This window comes from Musca domestica, unplaced genomic scaffold (assembly GCF_030504385.1).
Source record: "Musca domestica strain aabys unplaced genomic scaffold, Musca_domestica.polishedcontigs.V.1.1 35, whole genome shotgun sequence".
In the NCBI taxonomy this organism is placed as follows: domain Eukaryota; kingdom Metazoa; phylum Arthropoda; class Insecta; order Diptera; family Muscidae; genus Musca; species Musca domestica.
Window position 1 is genome coordinate 1,247,241 of NW_026712315.1, and position 20,987 is coordinate 1,268,227.

The 20,987-nt window shown below is 34.9% G+C and overlaps 1 protein-coding gene across 1 annotated transcript in view; it reads right to left on the bottom strand.

Annotated features, from left to right (window-relative positions):
* The window catches only part of LOC101889582 (mucin-5AC), a 247,916-nt gene that overhangs the window by 175,382 nt on the left and 51,547 nt on the right, over positions 1-20,987 (bottom strand). Inside the window, exon 3 of the mRNA XM_059125759.1 lies at positions 5,488-6,242. Within this exon, the coding sequence (XP_058981742.1) occupies positions 5,488-5,559 (72 nt within the window). The 5' untranslated portion in view covers positions 5,560-6,242. The remainder of the gene's footprint in view (positions 1-5,487; positions 6,243-20,987) is intronic.

The window sequence follows — 20,987 nt, forward strand, 5'->3', positions numbered from 1 at the left end:
CTAGACGTGAAATCTTTGGAGACTGCATGTTCAAGGGCCTCCTACATGTGGTTCATTTCAAGAATATTTTTTTTTAATGGCCAGCTAGACGTGGATTCCAAAAAGAATATTTTTCAGGGGCCACCTAGACGTCAGATATTTAAACAAATGTCTTTTCAAGCGCCGCCTGGTAGTAAATTATTTGAAGACTATTTTTCAAGCACCTCCTAGATGTGGAATATAGATCAGGAATATTTTTTCAATGGTTAGATTTAGCTCATTTCAAAAATATTTGTTTTTTTTTTTTTTCAATGGTCACCTAGACGTTGAGTTTTATTGAGGAACATTTCTTCAAGCACCACCTAGACGTTTAAAGTTGTAAAGAATATTGTGGCAAGACCACCAAGCCGTAGATTTTTTGAAGACTACTTTTTCAATGGTCACCTAAAGTAGATTCTTTGGAGACCATTTTTCCGAGGTCCACCTAGATGTTGTTTGTTTCAGGAATATTTTGTTAAGTAGCCATCTAGACGTGAAAATGAATATTTCTTCAAGTGCCACCTAGAAGTTGATTCCACAGATAATATTTTTTCATAGGTCTCATAGACGTGAGATTCTTCAAGAATGTCCTTTTCAAGCGCCGCCTGATGGAAATTATTTCAAGACTTTTTTTCAAGCGCCACCTGGATGTGGTTCATTTCAGGAATAGTTTTTCCAATGGACACCTAGACTTGCAATTTTTTAAGAAATATTTCTTCAAGGGCCACCTTTTTTAAAAACTATTTTTTTCAATACCACCAAAATTTTTTGAAGATTATTTTTCAAGGACCACCTAGGCATGGATTCTTTGAAAACTATATTTTCAGAGGCGACTTAGATATGGTATTTTTAAAGAATGTTTTTTTTTTAAGGGCCGCCTAGATGAGAATTTTATAAAGCATATTTTTTTAATGGCCACAACGACGTAGATTTTTGAAGACTATTTTTCTATGGCCACCTTGACGTGGATTCTTTGAAAACTATATTTTCAGAGGCGACCTAGATATGGTATTTTTAAAGCATGTCTTTTTTCAAGGGCCGCCTAGATGAGAATTTTATGAAGCATATTTTTTAATGGCCACAACGACGTAGATTTTTGAAGGCTATAATTCTATGGCCACCTAGACGTGGAATTTTTTTCGAGGTATATTTATTTAAGGCCAACCTAGACGTCGATTTCCTAAAAAATATTTCTTTTCAAGGACCACCTAGACGTATGATAAGAATATTTATTCAAGGGCTACCAATTCGTAGATTTTTTAATACTATTTTTGAAAACGTGGATTCCTTAAAAAAATTCAAGGCCCACCTATTTGTGTATTTTTCCCATGGGAATGCTTCTAAAAATTCTCCAGGGGAGAGTTTCCCATTGGAAACCATCTGAATATTATTTTCCATACGGGACATTTTATTCAGCTCGTCTGAGTAGAGATTTCCATACGAAAACTTCTATTCAGTCCCATTTTTACTTCCCTTTACCTATTATCACTAACGATTCCTCAGTTATGCTCCGTCACATTATGGGATTTTATGTTCGATTTAATTGTCCCTCAAGGCAATGATTGAGATATAAAAATAAAAACACCCACACACACAAAATCACAGAGAGATATACAATCTCTTCATACAACCATATGGACATTGTGCAAACAAATCAACAAACAAACAAACAAACAAACAAACGATCTGACAATAGTGGCACACCGTCTGTCTGTCAGTTACACTCTATTCAATTACAATTCCAAATAAAAGTCAATGACATTTATCTCAGATACGGTCGCCAACGTCAATCATCGGAGCCTAGCCAAAGCACCAACAACAGCACCAGCTATGCCGCTGCTGGGGCTAAACGAACCGAAACCTCTATTTGGCTGGCAACACCACCCGCACTTCAAAATCTAAGTAGAGTTTGAGAATCCAAACAAAACAAAACAAAAAAGAAGTGGATTGAAATCTTAGTAAATCAATTCATAAAGAATACATGTGTGTGTGTGTGTAGACGAGAGGGAGGGAGATGGGAGAGCGTGAAGAAAAATCCAACTGATTTTTATGAAAACTAATCTACAGCAATGGTATTGAAACTATACATTGCGAGGCGTTGGAAGAGTAGGTAAAGTAAAGTGAAGGCATGTAATTTGAGATTTGTAACTGGATTTGAAATAAATTTCATTGCTCCACACTCATTCAAAAGCAGTTATGAAGAAATACAAACAATAATTTCATACTTGACTTGGATTACAGAAAAAAAAGAGAAAGAGAGATATATTTTCAAATCGAAATCATGTCTCTTGAATTGTCAAATGAAAGACAAGCAGAAACACCTGTTTCTACAACACATCTCAAATAGAGTCTGCATCCTTATGCCTATGTTCATTTTTGAAATATTTTCATCTATCCTCTTGAGAATTTTGACGGCAGGCAGCAGCTTGAGAATGCTACTTTTTACACAATTTAAATGACAACCAAAAAAAGTATCCAATTTCATTTTGCAAATTTCAAGAGAACCTGAGGCCAAAAAATATTTAAAAATATATATATTTAGTATTCTACACCTTTGAACGTTTAGTATTTTTAGCCAAGAGTAGGGTAACAAAAATTCTAAAGAAAAGTACACAAAAAATGTTTTGCAAAAAAAATCTTAGCCCATAAGAACTTAAGCTGCTAGTATGTCAAGAACAATGTTGTAATCTGATATTTGAGAGGTTAAATTGTTGTGGTAAAGCAATTATTCTCAGTGGTTTTCATTCATTCTGAAGATGTCTCACAAAACTGGAGTGTTGTGTTTTCGCTGGTATAGAATCTCAGTTGTGGTAGACAAAACAAAAGAACAATTTTTTTGGGCCGGAGTTTAAAAAAAAATTCTTCAAGGACTAGATTTGATTTTGAAAAAAAAAATTAAGCGCCATCTAGACCTGGATTTTAAACAATACGTTTATTAAATAATATTTTTAAAAAAAGATGATTTTTTCAAAAATAGCCACTTGGACGTGTTTGTTTGCAGGGTATTTCATCAAGAGGCACTTGGGCTTCAATTGGTTTAAATACTGATTTCTCAGGGGCCACCAAGAAGTGGATTTCATACAGAATTTTATTCAAGAGCCATCTAGACATGGATTTTTTGAATAATATTTTTTAAAGGCACTTCCAGTGTGGATTGCTCAAAGAAAACTTTTTTCAAGGAACACCTAGACGTAGGTTTCTTAAGAGAGCCATATAGACGTGGATTTTCAGGGAATATTTTTCAACAGCCACCTTGGCATGGATGTTCTAATAATATTAACTTCCAGAAGCCACCTAGATGTAAGTTTCTCTAAAAATTATATTTTCAAGATCCATCTAGATGTGGATTTCTTTAAAAATATTTTTCTAAGAGTTACTTAGTCGTGGATTTTTTTATGAAAATTTATTGAAGAGCCACCTACATTTGAGTCTTCAAAGAATATTTTGTTCATATATTTTTTTTTTTTTTTTTTTGCAGAATATTTTTTCAAGTGGCAAATGGACTTTCATTTGTAAAAGAAAAATTTCTCAAAAGGTCACCTAAACATGGGTTTATTGATAAGTATTTTAAAGGCCAGCCAACTGTGGTTTCCTTAAAGAAATTTTTCCAAGGCCATCTGGACGTGGATTTTTTTAAAAAATATTTTTTCAACCTCTACCTTGCCTTGGATTTCTAAAAGAATATTTTTTCAACAGCCACCTATATGTGGATCTATTTACAAATATTTTTTCAGGAGTCACCTAGATGTGGATTTCTTTAAGAATACGCCTACACGTGTGGTTCAAAGAATATTTTTTCAAGAGCCACCTAGATGTGGATTTGGAAGAAATTTTTCCCAAGGACACCTAGACGTGGATTTTTGAAAGAATAATTTCTTAGGGATCAACTGGACGTGGATTTTCAAATAATTGTTTTTAATGGATAATTAAATGTGGAGTTTTTAAATAATAACTTCTCAGGGATCTTCTAGACTTGGATTTCTTAAAGAATTGTTTTTAATGGCCTGCCAAACGTGGTTTTCTTAAAGAAAATTTTTTTCTAGGGCAATCTAGACGTGGACATTTTTCAAATAATATTTTTCCCCGACCTTTTTCATACCACCTACTTGTGGATTTCTAAACGAATATTTTTCCATACGCCACCTTGCTGTAAATTTCTCTAAGAATATTTGTTAGAGGGCCACCTAGACGTGGCTTTATCTAAGAAATTTTTTAAGGAATAAATATTTTTTCAAGGGACCAACTAGACATTGGATATTTATAAAATATTTTTCAAAGGTCACCTAAACTAAAATCATTAAAATAACTTCGAGCGCCACCTAGATTTGAATTTTATTTAAAGAATATTTTTCGTAGAGTTTTTTAACAATAACTTCTCAGGGATCTTCTAGACTTGGATTTCTTAAAGAATTGTTTTTAATGGCCTGTCAAACGTGATTTTCTTAAAGAAATTTTTTTCTAGGGCAATCTAGACGTGGACTTTTTTCAAATTATATTTTTCCCAGGGCTATCTAGACGTAGACTTTTTTCAAACCACCTAGTTGTGGATTTCTAAACGAATATCTTTTCAAACGCCACCTAGATGTAGATTTCTCTAAGAATATTTGTTTGAGGGCCACCTAGACGTGACTTTATATAAGAATTTTTTTTAGGAATATAAATATCCAATATTTATTTATATAATATTTTTCAAAGGTCATCTAAACTAAAATCATTAAAATAATTTAAATAATTTATTTAAAGAATATTTTTCAATGGCCATCTGGAGGTGGATGTTTAAAAGGATATTTTTCAAGGGATATCCCCCTACGATAACCACCTAGACGAAGATTTTTGGAGAATATTTATTCAAGGTCTCCCAAGACGTGGATGTCTACATAGGCGTTCTTTGAAGATTTTTTGCAAAGGCCACCATTACACAATATTTTGATTGGATGCTTCACAAAATATACGAGCCAACTAAAGCTAGAATTTTTAACGAATATTTTTACTAACCATACGTGGATTTTTAACAGTACATTTTGGTCGCCTAGACTTAAGAATATATTTCAAGGAGGTACTAAGTTGTGGAGCGCCACCTAGACGTTTTGTTTTATTTATTTCATCTTTAAAAATTCAAGATGTGTATTATCCAAAGAATATTTTTTAAGGGGTACCTAGAAATGAATTTTTCTAAGAATATTTTTTTGGCAATTTTTCACAGAACATTTTGACCAGCTTTTAATTTTTTAAAGGCTGCCTAGGGATTTCCTATCTGTACACTTCGTTTTTTAAAGAATTCTATATATTATAGCCACCCGGAAGTATGAGGGCCACTTAGACTTGAATTTTGTAAAGAATATTTGTTCATCACAATGTATGCTGTGTGTAATGCAGAGGGTAATCAGACCCCATTCCCAAAGGCCATTATTAAATATATCACTAAAAGATTAATTGTTTCTATATATAATTTGTGTTTGTCAAACTCACCTTCATATCATTAATTATCTGCTGGAATAGACTCCCCAGAGCGGAGCTATCACGTTCCATGCTCATATCCATTGTAAAGCCGGGCTTATCGTGACTTTGCGTTTCGCGAAAGTTGTGTTAAAAATAGTGATTTTCAAATTTTGTATTGTTTTTGTTTTCGTTATTTTACTTTTTTTTTCAGTTAATTGACATTTAAGACAGACTTTTGGGTTTTTTCGAAATAGAATTTTGCCGGAACTGAAAATATGATTGCAGAAAAAATTAAAAAAACAAATTTTGGTTTCTTTGCGGCGAAAACAAAAAGTGAAGATGAATTGGCACTTTTTGTCACCAGAAGGGGCCTTCTTGGCGTTTTTGTTTGTTTTTCTTTTTTCGTTATTTATTTTTCTGGTTTCCTTTAAAGCAATTCGAAAGTATCAATGATTGAAATTTCTCAAGTCGTTTGAATATTGCAAAATGCCAGCAATAAGTTTAACAATTGACGAGACATTTTTAATTGATTTAATTGATTTTTCACTTCGGCAGTCTTGAAGTTGATGAATAAATTTCAGTTCTAAGTCGTTTGGTTATTCGTTTTGAAATGTTTTTTCTTCTTCTTCTTAATTTTTTTTCAATTTATTTGCGTTCTGTTTTTTTTTATTTTCAAGTGGATGTTAGCTCTGAGTGAGTGAATGAATGCCTGGCTGGACTGATGGTTGTTGATGGCAGTCGGGTTCGTTTAGATTGCCTTTCGGACTGTCGTTGCGCAAAAATATCTGCAAAGAGAAAGGAAGACATGGGAGACAATGATTAATAAATAATAATGAATAAAAGTAGTCATAAAAATTGTCATAAATTAAAATTGAAACCAAGGAAAAGAGAGAGAGAAAGACATTTTCAACAGAAAGGCGTCTAAATAAATGAAAATAAATTTAAAGAAAAGTGCTATACATCAATTTTCGAGAGGACGAAAGGAAAAGCATGGAAATCATTTTTGGCGATTTAACCGAAAAGTGAATTGGAATGGCAATTTCTATGAAAGGAGAAAAAATTAAAAATGTTTTCCGAAGCGCCATCTACATGTGGTAATTTAAAAGATTTTTTTTGGTCAGCTATACGTGGGTTTGTAAGGAATCTTTAGGCTATCTTTGTATTTTTTAGCCCACCTACCGCGAGTTTTTAGCCCACCCACCACCAAGAGGCGAGTTTGTTAAATAATATTTGGCCACCTATACGTTGATTCTATGAAGAATGTTTTGGTCATCTATAAACGACAAATACACCTTGATTTATAGAAAATGTTTTGGGCCTCTGAAATTAACTTTTTAAGGAATCTATAGGCCAATGGTTTTTTAATGGATATTTGGGGCACCTATACCTGGATTTTTTTCAAGATTTTTAAAGAATATGTTGGCCACTTATGCGTGAATTTTTTTAAAAATATTTTAGCCATCTATACTTGGATTTTTTTAACAATTTTCTGGCCATCTATACCTTGTGTATGAATTTTTTATAAAATATTTTGAGCACCTATACCTGGGGTTTTCAATGAATATGTTGGCCACCTATACGTCGATTTTATAAAGAATATGTTGGCCACCTATATGTGATTTTTTTTTTTTACCTTGTGAGTTTTAATGAATATTTTGGATTGTCTAGACGTGGATTTTTTTACAGAAACATCTTTGTGTGGATTTTTTAAAAAATAATGTGAGCACCTATACCTGGGGTTTTCAATGAATATGTTGGCCACCTATACGTCGATTTTATAAAGAATATGTTGGCCACCTATATGTGATATTTTTTACCTTGTGAGTTTTAATGAATAGTTTGGACTGTCTAGACCTGGATTTTTTTACAGAAACATATTTTTATGGATTTTATAAAAAATAATTGAGCACCTATACCTGGGGTTTTTAATGAATATGTTGGAATACGAGAATTTTATAGAGAATATTTTCGCAGACTAGACCGGCATTTTTAAAATTTTATTTTGGCCACATACACGTAAATTTTTTTACAGAATATTTATGACATCAAGACTTGAAATTTTAAGGAATATTTAGGTCATCTAGACTTGAAATTTTAATGAATATTTAGGTAATCTAGACTTGACATTTTAAAGAATATTTAGGACACCTAGTCGTGGTTTGTCACTGAATTTTTTGTCCATCTAGACTAAATATTATAAAGAATGCTTCGACCACCTAGCCGTAGATTGTCACAGAATTGTTTGGCCACCTAGACTAGAAATTTTAAAGAATACTTAAGCCACCTGGACATAGATTTCCTGCAAAATATTTTGAACAGTTAGACGAGGGTTTTTACAGAGTAGTTTAGCCACCTAGACCTGGATTTTTACAGAGTTCTTTGGCTCTGGGTGGCTGGATTTTTTACAGAATATTTTAACAACTTAAACCTGAATTTTTTGATAATGCTTTGGCCTCCTATACGGGGACTTCTTATAGAATAGACCTGGACTTTTTTACAGAATATTTTGGACACTTTGTCGTGATATTTTATAGAATATTTAGACCACCTAGACATGGATTTTTTAAGAATGTTCTTTAAAGGTAATCTTGAAAAGCATTTTATTTTTTTTTTTTCACCTAAAGCTTTGTAAAAGAAAATAAACATTTCAATATTGGTTTTAAATACTTCTTCCAAATGAATGTGGATTTTTCTAAAGAATGTGTTATCTATGGCCATCTAGATGTGAAATTCTTAATAAATATATTTTCAATGGCCACCTAGATTTGGGTTTTTTAAGATTTTGGAATATTTTTCAAAAGCGACGTGGATTTCAAAAGAAAAATATTTTTTAAAGATCCCTAGATGTGGATTTTTCAAAAATTATTTTTCCAGGACCACCAAATTAAAAATATTTTTATCAGAGCCACCTTGATGTGGATTTCATGAATAACGCTATTTTTAAGTGATTTTTCCAGCGCCACCTACACGTTGCTTTTTTGTGTGAATAGTTTTTTAAAGACCATGGTATTTTTCAAAAATATTTTTCAAGGACTATCTAGGGGAATATTTTTTGAAAAATATTTTTTCTAGATGTGTTGATTTTCCAAAAAAAATATTTCTCAAGCTCCTCCTAAAGGTGAGAATTTCAAATAAAATTTTTGCTAGACTTTTATTCCTTAAAGAATATTATATTTTTTTCAAGTGAAAAACTAAACATGGATATTTAAAACAATAATTTTCCAGATGTAAATATGGCCCTATATGTGAATCTCAAAAAAAAAATATTTTTTTTCAAGGGTCACTTAAACTTGGACTTTTTAAAAAATACTTTTTCCAATGGAAACCTTGACTTCTATTTATATAAACACAGATGTTTTCAAGAATATTTTTAAGGCCTATCTAGTCATGTGTTTATTAAAGAACATTATTTCAAACGCCATCTAGACTTTAAGATTTTTTCATGGGCCACATAGACGTGGAATTTCAAAAGATTAACTTTTTTCTTAAGGGTAGATGTCTCTTGTGGATTTTTTAAGAACATATTTTTCAATGATGTGGATTTGTTTCAAGGGAAGGCAGGACATTTTTTACTAAATATTTTTAAACTGTCACCTAGACATGGGTATTTTAAAGAATATTTTTTAAAGGTCGACAAAATTGCAAAGAATATTTTTTCAATACTTTTTAAATGGCTACTGAATATATTTTTAAAGGGCCGCCAATAAATTTCCTCTGTTCCTCTTTTAAAAGTTAAACTATTGACAACTAAAAGTACTTTTCCGGGAAAAATCTCGTCTTGCATTTTTTATCCATTTCTTTCTACTTTTCATTTCAATTTGCAATGAAAATCAACCATCCTAATAAAATTAAAAACAAATTAAACTATTAATAAATATTACATCATTTAACAACAATATTATTATCGCCACTTAAAATTGCCAGTTATCCACCATCCCCTCCCTTGTCATTAAGAAACGAACTTTATTTTCCAATTTCTTCTCTTTATTTAATTTATTTTCCCAAAGATATCGAGGCCTGCTCCACTCAGAAAGTTGCAAGCAAAGCAACAACAATAAAGTGCTACAACGCTCTACAATCAACAAGTGTCTCGAGCAGAAATAAGAGATTAAACAGTACCCAAGCCATAGTGCAAGTGTAACGAAAGGCGGCAGCAGCAGCAGCAACAACAACTGAAGAGCCTCATTGCACTGGGGCACATAGCTCGTCAAAGAAAAAAAATTGGATGAAACAGAAATAAAACGATAAGTGCACTACGCTCAACACATTCAGTGTAAACACTGCTGCACATTCATATCAATTTTAGGTCATGCAACTGCACTGATTTCAAATGGGAGGCAGAGGCATGTTATGACGACGATGATGGTGGCGGAAGCGATGAGGAGGCAAACAGACAAGCATACGCTGCAAATGTATATAAAATGCAATGAGCACGAACAGTGTTTCACAGAGAACATTCATGGAAATAGAGCAGAAAGACTTCTCGGACAAGACCACAGTTTCTTCTCGAAGAACAGAAAAATGTCTTTATGGAGAAGAAGAAGGTGTCCTGGGTCTTGTAGTAGAACACATAAAGATCTTCTCGAAGAAGAGTAGTGTGTATTCTCCGAAAGGACAGAAGGTCTTATCCAAGAAAAGTAGAACATCTTCTCGGAGAGCAGCAGAAGAATCTGGACGAAGACCTTCTCGACTCCTATGAGGAGACCATCTCGTCTTCTATGAGGCGATCTTTTTTTTTTTTTTTTTTTTTTGGATCGATCGTTCCCATCGCCACACTTTCCCGCCCCTGCCGACCGAGGGGGCCACCTCCCCATAACGAAGGGAGCGCGTACACCCTATAGTCCGAAATATAGGGGGTTAGTAGGCTAGGGGAAACCGGCTACAGTAATTATCAGCCGGCTAAACAATAAAGTACATTAATATACACAATACAGACATATAGACTACAACAAAACTAAAATCCAATCAATTATTTCTGGCAACTGTTTCTACATTTTAAGAACACAAGATAGATTTTTTTATAACATGCAAGGGTTCAGATAAAGACATTATATTGTATAGTTTGTTATATTCATCACATAAAGACCGCAGAGGATTACATAGTTCGTAATTAGATTTTGCTATTGTCAATTTAAGAGGCAAGTAGTTTCGCGTGCTACGCGAAGGGACATTAAAGTTTATTTCGCTTAAGAGAAATTCAGATTGAATTTGCCCGCGCAAGAGTTTTATTATGAAAATGCATCTTAGCATTTGACGCCTTTTGTGAAGTGACGGAAGATCTATAAGTTTTAAGCGATTTTCATAAGGTGGAAGAGCTTCATTCGAATTCCATCCTAAGCCTCTAAGAGCAAACAGAAGAAATTGAATCTGTACAGATTCTATCTTGTCAGAATATAATTTATAGAAGGGACTCCAAAGTACACAACCATACTCCAAAGTTGGTCGAACAAGACTAATGAATAAACGTTTAGTAACATAAGGATCATCAAATTCTTTAGACCAACGTTTTATAAATCCAAGCAACGACTTGGCTTTATTAACACAAGAATCTATATGTAAATTGAAGCTAAGTTTTCTATCCAGAATTACACCCAGATCTACAAAGGAGTCTACATTATCCAATTTATATGAGCCAATAAAATAGTCACTTTTAACAGGCTGGGATCTATAGAAAGATAGCTTTTTACACTTTTTTAAATTTAATGACATCCCATTTTCACTACACCAATTCACAAGACAATTTAAATCGCATTGAAGATTATTTAATTGGTTATAAGACTCGAGATTTGAATATAATTTAACATCATCAGCAAACATCAAAATTTTAGAGCGACGAATAACAGATGGAAGGTCATTTAAGTAAAGTACGAAAAGTAGTGGACCTAAATGACTACCTTGAGGAACTCCTGAGTTTACATTTATATTATTAGAAAGAATATCTTTAAATGATACTTTTTGGGTACGTTTCTGTAAATATGTCGATATCCATGATAAGAGTATTGTAGGAAACCCCATGGAATCAAGTTTATAAATTAATAATTCATGTGCAACGGTATCAAATGCTTTACTGAAATCTGTATAAATAACATCAGTTTGACACTTGTTTGAAAAACCATTGTGCACTTGACAGGTAAGTTCTAATAAATTCGTCAAAGTAGATCTAGCTCTAACAAAACCATGTTGTTGAGGTGATATTACAGGTGAGACAAAATGAGTTATTCTACGTGTGACCAAAAGCTCAAAAAGTTTGGGAATAGCACTTAGTTTTGCTATGCCTCTATAATTTTCAATAACACATCTACTATTGGATTTATGTAAAGGAATAATATAACTAGAACGCCAAAATGGAGGAAAGTAACCTAATGTCAATGAGTCATTAAAAATTGTCGTTAGTGGTCTATAAAGTTCATGAGCACATGAGATTAAAATAGATGTTGGTACACCATCAGGACCTGGTGAGTTAGAATATTTCAATGATAATAAACCGTTTAATACGTCAGTCTCCGTGAATGTGATACGAGGGAACTGATTTAGCTTAGTAACATTATAAGGGTAAGTAGTAAAATTTGAGGTAAATTTAGAGTAGGTATTCTGAAAGAATTCTGCAAACATATTTGCGATTTCTTTAGGGTCACATGATTCTTTACTCCCGAGCTTCATGTTTCTAGGATATTCCCGGACTTTTCTCTTTGAATTCACGAATTTGTAAAAATATTTTGGATTTCGGTTTAAGTTAACTCTCACTCTTATTAGATAATTAGAATAACATTTAGTATTTTGAATGTTGTAGATATTTCTGGCTATAGTGTAATTATTAAAGTTTATCGTTGTACAGCATTTTTTAAATTTTTTAAATAGTCTACTTTTTACATTTCGCAACCGTCTCAGATGTGGGGTAAACCAAGGTGGGCCCATATCTGAGCACAAGATTTGGACAGGAACTGAGACTTTAAATGCATCATTAAGTTTATTATAGAAACACGAGACTCGAGAATCAATGTTACCTTCACAGACCCAATTAATATTGGATAATGTAGTACGTAGCTGATCCACATTTGTCTTACTAAAGTTAAACTTTCGTGTTTTAGAAGACGATAATGTCTTAATCATAGGAATATTTTTTAGTTCAAGGTTTATCGATAGAGTAGGGTGATACAAGTCTTCAGGCTCGGAGAAAGGAGAAATTCTACATACGGAAGAGTTTGTAGTCGATGAAAACACTAAGTCCAAGAGTTTACCTCTCGCATTATAAATGTTATTTATTTGATACAGACATTGATCAGAAATGTTTTCCCAGAACTGTAACATATCAGAGGATAATTCTGAGGATGAAATGGGTACATAATCAACATTGTTATCACCTGGGACCCAAGTTAAACTGGGCAAATTAAAATCACCGAAGCAAATCAATTCTGAATTTAAAGGCCGACACGTTGAAACTTCTTTTATTAGGTCTGAATGTTTAAGATAAATATCTACATTTGAATTTGGAGCAATATAAGAGCACGTAAGAATAAACGTATTATTTAAATAATTTAGCTTAACACAAACAAATTCTATATTAGGACATTCTGTAAGCAAAATGCGCTCCGAGGCAATAGAATTGTGGACGGCAATGAATACTCCTCCACCAACTTTATTCAATCTGTCTTTCCGGTAAATTTGGTACTGATCAGACAAAATCTCAGTGTCACGTATGCCTGGTTTAAGCCAAGTTTCCGTGAAAACGAGAATTTTGAAATCACAGCAAAAGGATTTTAAATAAATGTTTTTCAGTTTAGAATTAAGGCCCCTTACATTTTGGTAAAGAATAGATAGAGAATTGATTAGTTTTTTGAGGCCGGCACACTTGAAGTGATCTTGACAGGTTTATTAGCATTAGTTCTCTCTCTAAACACAAATTCCTTTACAAGAACACCATCTGGCCAAAAAGATCTATTTAACAATGTATCAAACATATCATGAGGCACGATTATTTTGAACGATGATATATCTCGTGGTAATGACGAATTAAATTTAATAATTCTACAGTCATTATCACCCAGGTTTTGCACTTTAGATTTTAAGTAATTAGATATGTTATTTATAGTTGTATTGGAATGTAATCTAGATATAAAAATACTTTTCCTGGGAGCAACTACAACTAGTTCATTACTACTCCCAGATTGACAAGGACCAATTACAGTTTTTGCGGATGAATTAGGAGCTGAAGCATCAACATTTGAAATAGGATTAACAACTATTGATGGTACAGTCGGACTTAGAGGACCTAAGGGCATTATGGGTACGGATTCAGAAGATGGAGTTTCAATCGTTGAGAATTCATTAAGACTTGAAACTTGACTTGAAACGATTGGCAAGGGTGAACACAGCGCCGGTGGCGCCAAATGGCTTTCCGACGGTAAAGACTCAGCAGCATTGCGTGGCGGAGCCACAACTGGTGTGTTTAGGGATATTAAATTAAATTAACACCGGAAGCAATAGCTGAGAATTTTTTACGTTTCGGTGAACCATCTGCGTATTCAAATTTTATAAACATTTTTTCAAAATTTTCAAGTTTGGAAGTAACGACACTAAACTCTTTCTTCATGGCAGCTAATTCAATTTTAGATTCCTTGAATAGACGATAAAAATCTACTTCAAGGGACCTACAATTGTCACATGACCAGCGAAGCCCATATTTGCGATCAGTTATGATATCAAAATGCTTACCATTAAAACCTAAGCATTTCAAATGTTCATGCTTCTCGCACAACCAACAAGTCAACAAGCGTTCTTTTAGACTTGTAATTTTGCAGTCTTTATTTAAACATTCCATTATCAAAGAATAATTTTTTTAATATATATATATTTTTTTGAAGGGTTGTATAAGGGTTAAAATTTTTTGTGGGTTAAAGAGTTAGTAAGGCTTAAATAGTTACCGCCTGAAAGTATGCTCTGAAATCTGAAAACTAGTAAACTCGTCTTCTATGAGAAAACCTTATCGTGTTCTATGCGAAGAACTTCTCGTCTTCTATGAGAAGACCTTCTCGTCTCCTATGAGAAGACCTTCTCGACTTCTATGAGATGACCATCTAGTCTTTTATGCGAAGACCTTCTCGTCTTCTAAGAGACGCCCTTTGGGTGTTGTCTGAGAAGACCTTCTGGAGTTCTGTGAGAAGACCTTCTGGTGTTCTGTGAGAAGACCTTCTGGTGTTCTATAAGAAAATCTTCCTGTCTTCTATGAGAAGACCTTCTGCTCTTCTATGAGAAGACCTTCTGCTCTTCTATGAGAAGACCTTCTGCTCCTCTATGCGAAGACCTTCTGCTCTTCTATGCGAAGACCTTCTGCTCTTCTCTGAGAAGACCTTCTGCTCTTCTCTGAGAAGACCTTCTGCTCTTCTCTGAGAAGACCTTCTGCTCTTCTCTGAGAAGACCTTCTGCTCTTCTCTGAGAAGACCTTCTGCTCTTCTCTGAGAAGACCTTCTGCTCTTCTCTGAGAAGACCTTCTGCTCTTCTCTGAGAAGACCTTCTGCTCTTCTCTGAGAAGACCTTCTGCTCTTCTCTGAGAAGACCTTCTGCTCTTCTCTGAGAAGGCCTTCTGCTCTTCTCTGAGAAGACCTTCTGCTCTTCTCTGAGAAGACCTTCTGCTCTTCTATGCGAAGACCTTCTGCTCTTCTCTGAGAAGACCTTCTGCTCTTCTCTGAGAAGACCTTCTGCTTTTCTCTGAAAATGCCTTCTGCTCTTCTCTGAAAAGACTTTCTCTTGGAAGACCTACTGCTGTTTCCTGAGAAGACTGAAGATATTCTCGTAGATCTTTCGGCCTACTCCTAGTTGTTTGTGTAGATCTGCCTAGAAAAGACCTTGTGACCCTCTATCCATCAGAAATGTAGGTCAAGATAAGGCTGCTGGGAGAACCGTCTGCTCTTCTCTGAAAATGCCTTCTGCTCTTCTGTGAAAAGACTTTCTGCTCTTCTCTTGGAAGACCTACTGCTGTTTCCTGAGAAGACTGAAAGTATTCTCGTAGATTTTTCGGCCTACTCCTGTTAGATCGTGTAGATTTGCCTGGAAAAGACCTTGTGACCCTCTATCCATCAGTAATGTAGGTCAAGATAAGGCTGCTGGGAGCCACTGTATAGTTTAAAACATTTTTTTTTTTTGCGAAAAAAATCCATTTTTTAGATATTTATTTGTGTATGCTCTTGTTAAAAATTCTATTTCTTTTTGTTGTTTTGTGGTTATTGTTGTTTAACACCATTGTAAAAATGCGTGACTAAGTCATGAATAATAATGAATAACGAAAACATTGATGTCGACGGGGCCATCGAAAAAACAGAATCTCCAATGTTGAATGCAACGGCTTTATGCGGGGAACAATTACAACATTTCATTAGAGATGTTAAATACTTGTTCTTCTTCAGCGCGGCTCTAAACAAAATTATGCATGCGTGCGGTATTCAACCATCAAGTGGTATTTGAAACCTTGACTTGAAAAGAATGCAGATGAAATGGTGCAGATAGAGCTGATCCATTGTTAAACTTGAGAAAAAAACAAACAATGGGGGAATGTGGCCAAGTCAAGCTTGGAGGGAAGCTGAAAGCACACACACACTTACCCACAAACAAAAAAGGCAATAATTTTTAAGTTTCTAATTAATGTTAAGTTCAAACCACCTAATTAAAAATCCATACAAGAGTCAAAAAAAAAAAAACAAAACAAAATGAGGCGCCCCACTCGCTCATTATCGGCAGCGAGAACAACGCCTGCGCCGTTGACGTTCCGGCAGACAAAACGTTTAACACCCCACTTCCAAAAATGGTGACAAGAACAACAACAAAAGACCCCGATTTAAATTCAAATATTTTTCCAAAATGCATTTTTCCGACACAAACATAAATTTGTTGACATTATTGGACAATAAATGACGTGGAGATGGGGAAGGGGTGGCGGAGTGGCCCTACAGATGGCCAGTCATTCGGTTGAATGCCTCTTTGAATAAATAAACGAACAAGTTCCTGCATGATTGTGTTATTTGATCTGCTTTTTTGTCGTCGTCTGATAATGGACAAAAGGGAAATCGAAAGTGTTTTCTATTTTGTTTTGGAAATTATCATAATAATATTGGAAATTGATGACTTCGATAGTGGGGGAGTGGGGAAATATATTGACAAACATAACTTTCGTTTAAATAGCCTCATAAGGGTCTAATGACTTGTTGGACGAGGAGAGAATTCATTTGATACAAATTTAAAAGCTCAAGAACCTCAAGAGGTATTCAATAGATGGAAGAGTTTCTGATATTCGTAAAGGCAAATTAAACTCACAAAGGCACAAACGAAGCGAGTTTTTCTCGAGTTCAGAAAGGGTTAATAAAGACAGAATGAGAGACAGAGAGCTATAGGGAAAGAGAGGTAAATAGAAACAAAGGTTAGAGAGAGAAAGCTATAGAGAGAGGGAGATAAATAGAAACAAAGGTAGGAGCGAAAGAGAGGGAGTAAAATTCAAAGCAGGAGTTGAAATACCTTTTTCACCCTATATTCTCCCTCTCTCTCTCTTTATAAACCTTTTCTGAACTCGAGAAAAGTCCGTTTGGTTTATGTCTTTGCTAATTAAATTAACATTTCTTTTAGAGACATGAGCTTCTTTAATATAAAATAGACTCCTATAACAGGCCTGGCTATAATATAGCTCTTAAACCCCTTCTCAAAAAGATCTCTCAGAGGCCATCTATAGAAAGAACACATAATACAGGCCTTCTGCTAATACACAACCTTTCTTAAGTGTCGTCAACAATAGAAGACCTTTCAAGAATCTTTCAGAAATAAAAGACTTCCAAAGGGTATCGTGCAAAAAGACCTCCTCCTTGTCTTCTAAAAACAGAAGGTGAGATGAAAAAACTGCAAAAAAAGTCAAACGCAATATTTTTTACATTTTTTTTTTTTTTAAATTGCATTGAATGAAAGCAAAAGATGTCGGAAATAGCATCAAATTTTAGAATAAGTTTAGATTTGTTCGAATTGGTAACCTTTGGCACAAATTATGACCTTCAAACGGCCAATAAAATCGTTACACGGTGCTCGAATGTTGCTCTGCGTTATTTTGGACCATTCCCGGCGAAGAACTTGCTTGAGGTGATCGACACTTTGTTATTTTTAGTGCCAACCTTGCTTTCCAAAATATTCCAGACACAATAGTCCAACGAATTGGTATCCGCAGATTTTGGTGGACATTGTGTGCTGGAAATTAAGCGAGGAACCTCATTTTGTAACCATTCTTGGGTGGCGCGTGCTGAGTGTAATGGTGCTGAATCCTTTTGGAATGTCCAAGGTATGCGGCCAAAATGTTTGGGTGCCCAAGGCTTAAATACACCCTCCAGAATATTTTCGCTATAATATTCGGCATTTATTCTGATGCCACGGTCAATTAATACGAGCAGAGAGCAACCATCGGCTGTTATAGCGGCCCACACCATCACCATAGCGCTTGAGTTCTGGTGGCCAACCGAAGGTGCACATTTTCAGCTGACCTCTTTGGCAAGTAAACACGATCATTTTGTTTGTTTACAAACTGCTGGACAACGAATGTTTTCTCATCGGAGAAAACCAAATTCGGCCGTTCACCACATTCGGCCAAGCGAAGCAACTCTTCAGATCTTTTGAGTCGATTTTCTTTCTGTTGCGGTGCAAGTTCTTGGTTCTTTTTGGAATTTCAATGGCTCGGGGTAAGTTCATTTTGCAATATTTGCCGAATGGAATATTGCGATATGTTCAGCTCACGAGCCATTTTCGGCCACGGCGAGGTGGGTTTCGATCAAGTTGCTTCTGTACTTTTCGAACCAAGTCTGCTGATGTTGCTATTTTCTTCCGTCCATTTCCATGGTAGCCCGACGTCATGGATACCAGGATCACGGTAACGAGCGATGGTACGAAACACAAAAAAGATGTATTCACATTTAAATGCTGGAGTGCTCTAACGATAGCCACTTGTGGTTTTCCAGCCAAATATAAACAAAATCACACTATCACGCTTGAATTCCATTACGAATAACTTTTGCTCTGGAAAATTCTCATCAAAATACTTTAATACGCTTGTAAACAATATAATAAGCTGTCACTGTAATAATTTTAACAGTTGTCGGACGAATAGCTTCGAAATGAAAGCAGTCTGAAGTTGGTTACAGTTTTTTTTTTATCTCACCCTGTAGATAGAAAACCTCATGCAGGACTCCCTCAAGGAATATTTTGTTCTCGTCTCAAGTCTTAAATTCTATTAGAGGTCACTTTCAAGTCTCCTCTTCTATTATAGATCTCACTCATCTTTGATTTTCAATGCAAGACCCCTCAAGGGACTTCTATGCTATTCCATAAAATATCTTTCAATGAATTTCTATGCTATTCCGTAGAAAACGGTTTTCTATGTAATTCCAGGCGATCTTATATGCTAGAAGAAAGTCTTCTATGCTATTCTATAGAAGACGGTTTTCTATGCTATTCTATAGAAGACGGTCTTCTATGCTATTCTATAGAAGACGGTCTTCTATGCTATTCTATAGAAGACGGTCTTCTATGCTATTCTATAGAAGACGGTTTTCTATGCTATTCTATAGAAGACGGTCTTCTATGCTATTTTATAGAATCTGGTCTTCTATGCTATTTCATAGAATAAGGTCTTCTATGCTATTCTATGGAAGACGGTCTTCTATGCTGTGCTATTCAACTGAAGACAGTTTTTCTGTGCTATTCAACTGAAAGCGGTCTTTTATGCTATTCTATAGAAGACGGTCTTCTATGCTATTCTGCGACCTTCTATGCTATTCTATAAAATACGGTCTTCTGTGCTATTCTATAGAAGAGGGTCTTCTATGTTATTCTGTAAAAGACGGTCTTCTATGCTATTCTATAGGAGACTGTCTTCTATGCTATTATTATTCGGAAGAATATATCAATAGGTCGTATATGCTATTCATGGTAAGACTTCTAAGAGGTCTTTTATGCTGTTCTAAGACCTCTATTATATTTTATGGAAGACTATTCCACGTTTTATATGTTATTCGGAAGAATCTTTAGTTTGTCGGATATGCTTTTCAGGATAACACCTCTCAGAGGCCTTTTATGCTATTCCTACAGCCCTCAGAGGTCTTTTATGCTATTCCATTTTTTTTATAAAGTCTAGTTTTTGAGAAGAAGGTCTTATCTTTGGAACAAATTTTTCCTCTCTTCCTTCGTATTTTGCTCTCCTTCTCCTAGTATATTCTAATATCCTTCACGGCAAATGACGCGTCATTTATCTTCTTCAAAAGCATCCTGCCAAGGATAATTAGAATCATTCTGAAAGGAATTTTCTGCTTGACAAGACGTTTAGCGGTCTTTCGAAGCTCGAGATGTTCTCTTTACGAGCATTCCAAGGGTAAAAACAAATACAACAAAAACACTTTACCACAATTCAATGTCATTTGTTTTGAGAAAAAAAAAAAACAAAAACAAAAACATCTCACAGCTGTCAACAGACAGCATGTCAACACCTAATGTAAGTCAGCCAGGCAGACAGAGCAAACCTGTCGCTGCTGCTGCCCGACACCAAGCTTAGCTGTTGTTAACAAAAATGTGCTTAGCTCTGGGGCTGGGCACAGATTTTCTTTGTCAGCTAAGCATTCGTTGTTGTAGTTGTTGTTCAATTGTAATTTTCTTAATTGCTGTTCAAGTATTTACAGTTTGGAGTGTGTTAATGGATATTTAAACACCGCACATTACAACCGGCAGCATGACTCGGCGAATTGTCCAACGATGACAAGATTTAAGCGGGCCAAATTCATTCCGACTTAACACCGTGTCAACAGAGAGGCTCAACAACAACATGGCCTACTCGCAATCTTGAAATCAAAAAAATAAATCATTTGCTTTGGATGGTGGTGACCGCCGGTTCACAAGGTGTAGACAATCGCCCACCCCCCTTCTGTTTTGTGGAAAAACCAGGCCATTAAATTAACAATTGTTCATTTAGGTGGATGGGCCACCAACAAATCGGTGATAATGGGTAAATCACATTGTTGACAAAGATTATTCTTCATCTTCCATGGCTCGAAACGCGTTAACATGAAGAGACCTTGTAGGATGGTAGAATTGGAATTAGGAGGTCAAGAATAAATCACAGAAAAAGATAATCTCTTATTTGCTCAATGGACTTTTGATTTGGGGAGACTACGTTGGGTTTTGTAGAGAATAAAATAAGGATTAAGAGGATTATATGTGCACTATATCAACTTATTAGAATTAAACGCCTCAATACAGAGAGTGGAAGATATGTGAGGAGACAGAAGACAAGTTATTCATTGGACAAAAGAATAGAAGATTTTTGGGAAGTCTTTCATAAAATAACTGATGGATAATGGTCTTCTATATCACAGAAGGCCTTCAGAGGTTATTAGAAGAAAAGCTAGGAGTGGACGACCTTCTATAGCCACAACAAAGGACGTTGTGAGGTCTTCTTTAGGTAGCATGGATGCCATTTGAAAGGTATTCCATGGAATTCAAAGCATAGCCAAAAAAAAACT